Genomic DNA, 12,672 nt, shown 5'->3' with positions numbered 1-12,672 from the left:
AAACAATCAATAATAATTTTTTTGCTCTATGCCATTATATAGAAAAAAAAAGTTAGCACATGTACCTTGGATCTTGTTCTCACATGTTTGAAAACTTTAGAGGGTCTTTGGTTCTTGTCAATGCAATATATTGAACTAAAGAAATAACTATGTACAAAGTAACTAGGGTTAGTAATATACAAGGATTAGAATTTTGAAGTTCTAGGATTCCACTAGTTATAGAATTTTGGGTTGTACTCGAGTCTAACAAGAACATCCAAGTTAGTTGGTATGTTAGCCAGCGCACAAAGATAAGTAAATAAATCACTAAGCAAGAAAAGTCTTGCAAAAGCGACTCACTATATGTAATTTCTCTTCAGTCAAAACCTTATCAATCAATGGGTGATATTTTAACTATGATGGCATGTCCAAATTTTGAGCTAGATGATGGATTGCAGTGAAGTGTCTCACAGTAAGTTACATTAGATTGAAGCATACTAACCATGCATTGCTGCTTAGTCGTTGTCATAGTTTTGCCATCAAGAGTAAGGTCTAGTTGATAAGAAAATCACTTCTGTAAGAATAGACTCAAGAAATTGCAATTCTATTCAAGTTGATCAAGTACTGACTAGTCAGTGATTTGGTCACAGAAGCATAAGATGCCGTAATAAATCAATATGATTCCAATTGCTTCTAAGCAAGGATCTTAGCAAATTCATCTTCAACCAAGAGGTTCTTGTGGTAGAGGTATTCACTCTCTTCCCAAATGGGATGCCCTTTGGACACAACTTACATCGTCTCATCATCAACAAGGCCTAAATCAATCATTGTAAACATATCGAGATAAGTGGTGAATATGGCATCAAACAATCACATAAATTACCAATATGCCTATACATCTTATTTTTTAATTTTTAATAATATTAACATTAGAAAATCAAATAAACACCACACAAAATATAAACTTTAATGTTGATACAATTTCTTTTGGATATCATATTAATTTATTATTTATAAAAATAAAATAAAATATAAAAAATCAAGCCATAAAATGCAAGAAAAATACCCACACACACATACATGTAATTTTCTTAGTTTGGTAAGTGGTCACATTTTCCTTATTTTCTTATTTGTCACATTTCTCTTAATTATCCATGTGGCATCTTTTGTGGATGCATTTGCTCTCTTGTTTTCAATGTGCCCTTACATTTAAGGTGCACTTACACACCCACTAGGTTTTCCTATTTTTTCCTTTTCATTTCATATCCAAAGACACAATTAATTACAAGAAATGAACTTGTTGATCACATGATTCATGTGCATCCTCCCTAAATAGCCACTTACAAATTAAAATAAAATTAACTTGCTATTCACCCTTGCATGCGCTTTGTGCACTAAACACACAAATTAAAGTTTTAATCAAATGAACTAGTCATAATTTATGCATATTGTACAACAAAAAGTGCTTCAAACACCATAATTTTCAATAAATGAATTTGCATTTAGACTCGGGGAAGCTACTATATATATAGCCTCTAGTATATCACATTGTTCAAGGCCTATTTATAAATATCCATAACTGTGAATTTTTCATAAATAAAACATAACCCTTTTATATTCAATCTGTATGTAAAAAATGTATAAATATGGTATTTTAAAAATACCTTATTTTGAACCCACGTGATACACACATATATTCATGAGTAACTTACCTGAGCATTTAGAGTCTATTAGAGTTGGGTCCATATTCTGGGATATGTTAGTGTGCCATGTAAATTTATTAACGAATAATAAAATGACCTACCATTTTATTTTTAAGTTTTATAACCTAATAAAAATTCCACCCATTGATAATAATAATTGATTAAAGTCAATCTCTCATTAAATCTTAGACCATCACACTATACATCATTATATAATAAATAAATACACTATGGGGATTTGTGGATTGGGTAGTCCATTGAGAGTCTTTGTGTCCTAGTGTTGTTCAGTTAGTTGTGTAGGTAATTGTGTGGTTTGTGCTATATTGCGATAGCCACAATTTTGTGATCAAGGAGATAGTATTTTAGTTTTTTCTTTTGACTAATTAATTATAAGGTTTTCAAGTGCTTTATCATCTACATTTCACCAAGCTTTTGAGCCCATATGTATATAGGTCATGTCAAAATTCTTCCATAGAATGTGGCTTGCTTGGGGATTCTTAGTTCGTAACATGCCCGTTGTGTCTGTCTTGGTAATCTTATCCATGTTTTGTCTTCTTTTCTACATGCATCTCTTTGTATGTATGGTGTATTTTTGCATGTGTATTTGTGTTTAGTCCAAATGGCCCCCCAACTAGTCTAGTATATTCCCTTGTGAACTAGGGGCTATTCTTTGTTGCTCCAATCAAATATTATCTATAAGGCTGGCTTGTATGATTTCATAGCCAAACCATTGCCGATTTTTCTTGAGGATCCCACCTTATGCAACACCTTCTTGTCTTCTCATAACCCTTGAAGTCTCGAGAAGGCTTTGTCTCTTATTGTGGAGACCCTTTTCTAGCCACTCATTAGCTTCTTCCTAATGAAGCTCTAGTAAAGATTCTCTAAAAGGAGACAGTAGATGCATTGGTTCATACTTAGGTGATCACTTTATTTGGTGTTTTAGTTCCCATGCTCTCAAATGCTTTCGAGAAGCAGTTGTGCCAATTCCTTAAAGATAGATTCATGCCAGAGCCAAACCTATGACAAATTATCTATCTAAGGGAGTTATTTAATGCTTCCTATCTAGTGCTAAAAGGTGTTGTTGTGGACTACAATACTTTCCTAAGTAGTAAGATGGATCAACATTTTCTTAAGGTTACTCGAGGAAATGTTACCAATGTCATGTATGGTCCCTACTTGAATGCCCTTTCGACATATGCTATTAGCATTATCAATAACCAAGAAGATTTAGATGAAATTTTATAAGGTCTTATATATATCCTATCATCTTTATACCATTATGTCCATACACAACAGCCAAAATTCCCAAGTTAGCTTAGAGTACATGTATACTTCCTTTAAAAAATGGAGGTCTAGAACTCCCAAATTTGGAGAGAATGGATAACAAAATGGCTTCCAAATGGATCGTTAGAAGTTTAGAATAGGCTTCAAAGGATTGGGCATATATTGCCACATAGAAGTGTGCATCACTTTTCCTTATAGGATTTTCCCATGTAAAAACATCTCTCTATCATCACGACTATCTTTGCCCATGTCCTAATAACATTGTGCAAGGCATCGCCTCTAGCTTAAAGTATGTGGAAAGCCTAGTTCAAACATAAAAACATGACCAGACTCGGCACTAGCCCCAAAAAAACTCTCATTTTCTCCACCTTTGGCTCTATTTGATTCAATCTCCACTGCAAGATAATACCTCTAAGTAGGCTTGATAAGGGGTGGAATATGCACAAGAAAGGGACCCAACTATGGGGAGACCTATGGGAGTATGATAATGGGAGATGGGAAGATTTGGAGGTAATTTAAAAAAAAAACTCAAGAGAGAAGATATTGCAATGCTCTCATGAAGGAATAATCTATGGAACCCTAGCTATGCAAAATCAATTAAAATCCAAGGCCAATTCTTCACAAAATCCATCACATGGAACATTGGGTAGAAACTCCTATCCCTACTTAATCTCCTAATCACTAACCAACAGCTTATAAAAAACACCAATGAAAAGTGGCACATTAATTGGGATAAATGGCAATGGGAGTTTAGGCTTCAACACATATGGTCCCCCAATATCTCAACTAAGAAATCAAGCTTACTTTGGCCGATTCTCCATCAAGGAGTATGGATAAGGGAATGAGTGGTCAAGCTCCACTTTGGGGAGGGTAAATGTGCAAGCTATAAAAGTGAAGTCAAATTCTTTAACTCATTTGTTTATCTAATGCAATGTAACCATGAGATCTTCAATTCCCTATAGATGACCATCAAGACCTTCCATCCCGCAAAATTAACCTGAAAAGAAATACTATGGGGAGGCTCATGTGCTTCCAACAAAGATTTGAAACTTTAATAGAGCCTACTTTCTTTGGGCTATATGGGTGCAAGGAAATTATGTTATGTTAAAGGGGAAGAGTGTGCCCTTTATTACTACACTAAAATTGGATTTTTTTTGGCAAATAGCTAGAGCTAAAGAAGGAGTAAAGATGCAAGTTGACAAACAGGCTGCCATCAAGAAGAAGAAGACTCAACATGAACAAAGTTCCTCTTAGATCAAAGTTTGTCTGGCTACTCCTGCTTTGGACATGGTGTATAAGTTTGTGTTGAATGTCATCAAGGAGGTAGCAACACACTTCTAAGCAACCAATCCCTATGCTTACTATTATCATCATCCAACTGTTATGTCCATATATAATAGCCCTATAATCAGAACTATGTAGTGGGTTTTTTTCCCTTAAAGTGTCCACTCATGACTGGCATATAGCATTGAGTCCAATCTCTCTTAGTCTTATAGTATATGTGGCCTTCATGTGGCTACTCCTCAAAGTCATTTTATGGATAGTTTCTCTCTCTTTTAAAAAAGAGGAGTTTTAGACATGTGGAAAGAAGAAGTAAAAAATGTCAACATGTAGATGCATCCAATCTATGAGTCACTCCATGAGTCTAAAGTGGATTAGGACCGTTACACACCCAAATGTGGCCGCCCAAGTCCACCAATGCAGGCCAATAGGAAGGGGCTAAAATGAAAAAAGGGCACCCCCCTCTTACACACCTTGGTCACCTGACACCTCCAATGGGCAGGGGGGACATTGAATGCTTTCCCCACCCTGTGTCAACCTTCCACAGGATGGGGGAGCTCCCCCATCTCAAGTTCATTTGTAAGCCTCCAAGTTGGGTCCCTCCATCTCTCACACCAATCACTTGCAGTGTGCTGCATCCCTCCCTCTCTTTTCCATTGCAAAGAAGCCATTGTCGATGGTGCTGTTGTATAAACATGGTGGGAAGCCATGCCCGTGTTCATCTCTCTTGATTAGATGGTAAGCCATGCTTGTGATTTTTTTGGCATGTTTCCTATGCATTCTATCTCTATTGAGCTAATGCATGGCTTTTTTTTTTTTTTGTAAGTGCTTGAAGGTTGTGATCTCATCTATCACAGGTTCTCTCTCTCTCTCTCTCTCTCTCTCTCTCTCTCTCTCTCATGCTTCATGCATCAATGTTCTAAATCCCTCTTAGAAAAACATCTAAGGCATCCATTTGAGGTAATGTTCTTGCAAGTTTTCCATAAATCCCTCTCCATCATGTAGATCTATGAGCTATCTTTTTTGATAGGGCATCCCTTGTCATCTCACATTTGCACTAGTCCCAATCAAAATTTTAAAAATAACAATAGGAAATCATTTTGTAATGAATGAAATAGTGAGAATATATGAATTATACTTCTATTATTTAGAGGATTTAGGACATGTAAATATTTGATTTTGGAAGTCTATTTTGTTCGTATTGAAAGAGCCATTGTGATTTAACACTAGGTAGATTGCTCTTTGATTTCCCTTTAGTTGATGAATATGTTTCGAATTTTTCATAGCTCAAAGTTCAATTCGGAATTCATGATAACTCAACTTTACCCCCTGATCTTTATAGCTTTGGAGATATACTTGTTACCACAATCATGGACTAAATTGGATAGTATACTTCTATTAATCACTAAAACTACAACATGTAATGGATGTAATAAGACTTAAGACCAGATTTTACCTGCTTATTTCGAAATCTACATTGCCTTGTAGTGGTACTACCTTTGCTAGAAGTTTATTTGATTCCATTGAAAGAGCCACCCTACTTTAGCACTAGATAGATTGCTCTTTGAATTCACTTCAACTGATGAATATGTTTTTAATTTTTCATAACTTAAAGTTTAGTTTGAATTCATGGTGACTCAAATTTAATTGCTACCACCATCATGGACTGAATTGAACATTGTTACAATTGTTTCAAAATAGTATGCACATGTTCTTCCAAGCATGGATTTGTTCTATATCTTTGTCCATTCCTAAGCTAGGAATTGTATCATTTGTACACATGGACAAGTTATAGGCCAAGCTTTGGAAATATGACACTTCACATTCCCAAGCTTGCATGGGATTGATTCTTCCATAGTTGTTTTTAATTCGAAGTTGCAAATATTGCAGTCAGCTTACTAAAGGTTTTAATTTCAAGTTCTCCCCCCCCCCCCCCCCCCAAGATCCATGTTGAGAAATTGCACTTGTTTGCTAGTAGTATTTGGTATCTTAATCTAAGTAGGACCACAACCAAAAGCATTCAATTCACAAGTATCCCATGGTGTGCTTTCAATTCTTCCTTCAGATGATTTGAAAGTGCTGCTCCAAAATTGACTCTTTCATATAGGTTGTGCCCTTTCCATAGTTCCCCCTATGTAGTAGGCCATCTCTCTTACATCGGGGTTTTTGGATTGCATGACTAATCCATGCATATTTACTTTTGAAGTATTATCTAGTTATGTAAACATATTGTCCCCCATTTTTTCTCTTGCACTAGGGTTAATGGATTGCATGACCGATCCATTAATGAATTGATTAAGGCCCAATCTATATATTGAATGTTGTCAAATTCCCCATGCATATATTGATTATACATATATTGATATTGTACAAATGGGTTATGCTTCATTTGATTGTGCCTAGACTAATCTTGCATGATTTGAATATGTATACACTAATTATGTATAAACTAATTATGTATAAACTTACTATGTATACACTAATTATGTATAAACTTACTATGTATAAACTGATATGTATAGATTATCATAGATCATTTTATATAAGCTGATAATGTGTAGATTATGATACTTAATACGAATATGCATACACTAGTTATATAATGATTATGTGTACATATTGTCTTGTAAAGTTAAGCATACACTTATTATACATATATTGATATTGTCTCATAAAGTTATGCATACACAGATTGTCTCATAAAGCTATGCATACACTTGTATATGGATTTTCTCATAAAGTTATGCATAAAACTGTTTTAGTTTAAGCATATTTATTCATGTAGAAATTATGATCAATGTTAGCAGTGTTGGATCTATAGATCGAATTGTTCCAAATTGGTTATGCATACATTGATTATGCATGATATGAATGTGTCATGTAAAGTGATGCATACATTGATATTCTGTACATATTGTCTCACAAAGTTATGCAAAGAACGATAATGGATTTATTACGTAAAGAACAATAAACCTCTCAGTCCATCCACATATTGTAACTGACTATATTGATCAAAGACAAGTGAATGCATGGAGCACAGTAAAGCACTACAACTTGTTTCTTTGTAATGAGTTTCAATTATGTTTTCCACATGACAAGCAACTTTTAAAATCATTTCATTATTTTCGTGTGTAAGGTGGAGTCAATGGATTTACAAGAAAGCACTCCCATGAAGAAGTTTCAACATTTTGTGTCTCAAATGAGCGAGGATGCAATATGTAGTAATAAATTTATGTACTTTTGAAGCCAAAGTGTGGGTGTTCTAAGTCACATTCCAAGCCATAGTGTGGGTGGTGATATTCCTCTAAATGTGTTTCCAAACCACCCTCATTTGATCAATTCTCATCCTCCTCAATACACACCATTCCAACAACCAAGATAGTTGGGTATAGAGGGATCCACAACAATACACATTAATATAATTCTTTGTCCATTTGCACATAGTCCTCAACATGGCCTCTCGGCACCACCACAATAAGAACCACAAGCAATAAGTTCATGTGACGCAATCTAGGGCACATTTGACAAGGTTGATGTGGTTCAGACCCAAGTACCAATGGTGCCACATTCCAAAATTGCCCACAAGCAGCGTCTGCCACGGTGAACTTCATTGGAGTCTGATGCGCCAAAATCTCCTAAGCCAATGAAGGTGCCGAAAGAAAAAAATCAAGAAGACACATTAAGACACAAGATTATGCAACAACCACAAAAAAATAGTTTACTCAATGAAAGAATGCATGGATAGTACAACTCATTTCCATTCGAGGATCCATGAGTGTGGAGTTCGCAAAACCACTGAAGCAAGGAGTGGATATATGGTCCAAGGTAGCCACACACTTTGCATTACTATTTTTGGAGTTCGACAAGGATGGTGAGGCATGCAAAAAATATTGGGGATATGTCTATGAGTCATATAGAAAGGATAAGACCCACAATGCCATATAAGGCAATGATCGCAAGATCACTTGCGAATGGTATGATCTTGTGGATAAATATATATGGAATGGTGCCAATATTGTTAGCGATGCATATGCCTCATTTGTTGATGGTTTGTCTTCTTCAAAATACAACACTACATTGGTCTCCAATGATCTAGGTGAACACACTCAGGAAGACATTGTCTCCAATGATCCTTCGAAGATTGGGCAAGATCAAATGACCAACCTAGGAGCACACAATCATGGATGATGAAAGTTTTTTGATAATATGCATCATTGGTGTTGTAGTTGTTGTTATGGCAATGTTTTAGCTATTGTTAAGTGATTTGGATGATGGGGACAATGACAGTACACAATTATTTTAATAGGAAGGGCTTCCACTCAATTATTTTGTAGATCAATCTGTTAGCACATTGTATTGTTTAGGATTATGACATTGGCTCGCAGGTTCTATGCATGATTGGAATATTTTTCAACATTCAGATCTGGGAAAACAATGCACAAACAAAGCTTTGGGACAATACTGTCTACTAGGCGATTGTGCTTCTCCTCCACATTTTTGGATGCTTCCTCCTTTGAAGGATAGTAAGGATGGACTATCTTCAGAACGTTATTATTGGAATTAAATACAATTATTTACTTGTATGCCAATTGAGGGAGCATTCGACATCCGTAATGTGCGATTTCGTATATTATTGAAGAGATGTGACATGCTTTTACAAAATGTCCTAAAGATGGTGGCAGCATGCCTTGTTCTACATAATATATGCATTGTGCATGGAGATAGTTTTGATGATGCATGGATATATGAAGCGATAATAGAACTTGAGAGAGAAAGTAACGTACCTCGTCAAGACATGGACCAAAAAAATCGTTTGAGGAATGGATTAGCATATGTTACAACACTAACAAACACAGGTACCATGCAAGCAATTCAAACAGCTCAATCAGTGGAACCAACATTGAGGGCAAGTAAATCTAGGGGAGCAACTCGAAGAGACAACATTGCTCAAGCTATGTTTCAAGAGAGGGAGAATGCAAATGTGAGAACAGTCTTTGGTGAATATTATGACTTTGGGGACGAGATTGATGATGAAGACAACGGTGAGTAAACTTCTGTACCATCTACATTGTAGATGAAAAGGTAGAAAGAGGGGTAGTGTGCTAATAAAATTTTCCTCTTTACACCCTTTTGCAGAGAGTTAGGTAGAGCTATACCTCAACAACATGGTGAAGGGGTTTAACTCCCCTTCTCTCTTTATAAGTAATTTGTATAAGTTTTATTAATCACTTTTTTTTTGCTTTTGTAACATCAACTTGTGATACTTATAGCCAATGATTGTGTAAATCATGAATTGCAATAATAATCGTAAGTCCCAATAACGATTAACATGATTATTATATCAATAATATATGTTAGTTTTATGAATTGTATCCCCTTTTTCCCGTCAATAACATGAACTTCTATTATCTAGCATCAATGATTGTGTTTAATCAAATATTCAAATATTAATTATTATGTAAATAATGATCAACATCCATAGCATCCCTTCATTCACATGTGATCAAAGAATAATTTGGGAAGTGGCGAGTGTATAGGTGGTGGTTGATGTGTAAACAATTACGGACAGCACTTATTGGCCAAGAAAAATGTCCGCCACCCAATGTGTGAGCATAAGGCAAACAAGTGACCGCCCAAGTGGACTTATTTTATGCCCATCAACAACTAGGCGTAAATTGGGCGGGCAATGGGAGTGTGTCCTTAGAGAGTTTTACATCCGTCGAGGCTCGAGCGTTGGACGGGCAAACAACAAGGGACCAGGGTGTTGAAAGGTAAAAAACACATGCAATTACCAGGACCGGCGCACTCACCCGTGCGCCCACCACGCCATTGGCCGACAAGGATCAGGAGGAGCCCGAATCCCGATATCTATATTGCCAATTTGCCATGACACAAAAAGCGTACACGATTCTAATCTATATTCATCCGCCTCCGCATTTAAAATTATAAGCAGAATTACCCCCTAAATATGATACATATACTTTGGAGTCGACGATCATTGTGTTCATACGAACATTGGAATTATTATTCAGTAAAATAGCAACATGTGTTAAATGCGCGTGGAATCCTGCACATGCCCTTTAATGTTTCTCTTCCTTTCTTTTTTTTTTCTGCCCCGAGGGAGTCGTGTGTAAATTTCGTGTGGGTCCTTTCTTTTTGTCTAAGCTTGCAATCTGTGTTAATTTCCCATGGGCGGCAGCCGGGAATCAGTGGCATTCAGTGCTGATCATCATCTCACCGCTGTAAAAACAGTGGAAGCTGCAATTTGCCGGAAGGCGCTTCGACAAGGACATCATTACTATTAAGGATAACTTTACCCTTTCTCTTCTTCTTTATGGCTTTTTCCCAGAAGGTGGAGTTCGGGTGACGGGTCACAGTGAACCTCTTCCACCTCAGGGAGAAATTTTATCTGAAGAGGTAACTTCGGCCAAAGGCCGCCAGGCTGCACCTTTAACGCCTAAGTTTTTTTGACATATGGTAAGTTCTGACACCTACGTCTTTCTAACATTTTATGGAGAGCTTCGAAGAGGCGTGGCTAATTATGGAGAGGTTTGAAATGACCCTTTCTCTGCGATTGGCGCCCATCTTCTCCGATCCACCAATCGATACCCTTAACCCTGTTGCAGCACAGCGACAGCACCCAGTATTTTGCAAGGGTTAACGGAGCTATCCAGGGAATGCTACCCCTACTCGCACGGGGTACGGCACTGAGGGAGTGGGGCCGGGGGGTTTCCCTCCCCCCCACTACACTTTGAAAAGGAGAGCTCATATTGCCGAGGTCTATTATAAGAGCAAGGTTATCTTGCCTTAGGAGGTAAATATTCTACATTGCGTTGTTGTAGTTGTTGTATTCACAGCTGCGCCCATGGCTTCCTTCAACTGCATTACTCATGCTAACTTCGGCCAGCTCCTGCTACTTGTGCTCCTGATCTGCGGCCTGGCTGCAGGCGCGCATGGTTCCGTGAGAACTCCGCCTTCTGCTAGTGTTAAAACTAATTATATTGCCTGAGTTATACTCTAACAGCAAGATTGTGCGTGCACTCGACGTAGATTGTGCCACTTGTAGCAGCGTTGCTCCTTTCTATCTGTAAGATTATTATAATTCTTGAAACTACAAACAAGTTGTGTCTAGTATGCATTTACAGTCCATTCGCCGCTGACTGGAGCAGAAAGTTTATAGACTGGCAGCGGCAGCATAGTACTCTATGCGCGCCAGTAAACTACATGTTAGGGTGTGCACGAATAAGAGACTAATAGCATGTGTTTTTCATATATAGCTGGTACTGGAAACATCACGCCAAATTTTTGACGTTTTGCGCCCTTGTTTTGCAGTGTAACTATGCTGCATCCTGCTCCAGTGAAGGCGTGTCAGGGACCACACTGAGAGCCATTTGTGTGGCCGTGAACGGGAACGCGGTGAGCACATCAATCAATCTGAACGCTAAGATAAGCAACAATAATGGCCGACTTGTATGCCCTGGCGCCAACTTTGCAGCAAGCTGCTCGAATATTGGCCTAAATGGCGAGAACATCCTGATTGCCAACTGCAGATCCACCAGTGGTAGCCTCATCCAAACAAGGATCAACCTTGACAATTGCATCTCCAACATGAACGGAAACCTCCGATGGTGTGTTTAACTCGCGTATGTGTATTTCGCATACTGTGACTTAATAAGCATGATCTCATACGTATGTATGTTTTCCGCAAAAAGGATGCCATGAAACTTAGAAACATGGCCTCCGATCACCGATATCAATAAATAAAATCTGATCATGCTTGCAAATTTGTTGACAACACTAAAGAGTTGTAAGAGAGGCGATGCATCTTTTAACCGGTTTTACGTAGCTCATAACAGGATTCTGTCAATTTGGAATAATCAAACTTGTGTGATCTTCTGTTAACATGCTAGGATGACAATTTTACTACATGCTATCATTAGGAACAAGGTCACACAATGACACTTGCTATATATTATCATTATCAATAAGGTCACGCAACTTTGTAGACAGTTACATGTAACTAAGCATTCTCCCTTGTTATGCACATTCAATATAAACTGCATAAACAATGTTGTGCACTACTGTACAGTCATGTAGCAACATGTGGTAGTAACCCTACATTAGATGTTGCAAGGTTAGAAGTTCAACAATTCAACAATTTTTGCAGCAGGTCAATATCCTTCATTCAATGTGTTATGATTATTTTCCAAAACCATCTTAGGTTAGCTTAGGAAACACTATCAATGTCTTGGCAACTGTTTGTTTATTTATGTAAATGGAATTTTCAATGGTAATTATTCTTCTTGAGGGTATTACACGTTGACTACTATTGGGTAGAGAAACCATTTCAACATCTTATTACTATCTACATGTTTTGTGAACTAGTCTCAGAGCCTCTACAAACTTGTCATGTGCCTACTACAGG

At 37.2% G+C, this 12,672-nt stretch overlaps 1 protein-coding gene across 1 annotated transcript; it reads left to right on the top strand.

Moving 5' to 3' along the window:
* The first annotated feature begins 11,049 nt into the window (after positions 1-11,049).
* On the top strand, positions 11,050-12,031 carry LOC148027025 (uncharacterized). Its single transcript, XM_087691564.1, has 2 exons — positions 11,050-11,208; positions 11,580-12,031. The coding sequence occupies exons 1-2, from the start codon at positions 11,113-11,115 to the stop codon at positions 11,883-11,885; spliced, it is 402 nt and encodes a 133-aa protein (XP_087547690.1). The 5' UTR covers positions 11,050-11,112; the 3' UTR covers positions 11,886-12,031.
* The last annotated feature ends 641 nt before the right edge of the window (positions 12,032-12,672 follow it).

This window comes from Lygodium microphyllum, chromosome 13 (genome assembly GCF_053477565.2).
Source record: "Lygodium microphyllum isolate KBCC chromosome 13, Lygodium_microphyllum_v1.1.10, whole genome shotgun sequence".
Classification (NCBI taxonomy): Eukaryota; Viridiplantae; Streptophyta; class Polypodiopsida; order Schizaeales; family Lygodiaceae; genus Lygodium; species Lygodium microphyllum.
Note: the sequence above shows the minus strand (reverse complement) of the source record. Positions and strands in the feature narration are given on the sequence as shown.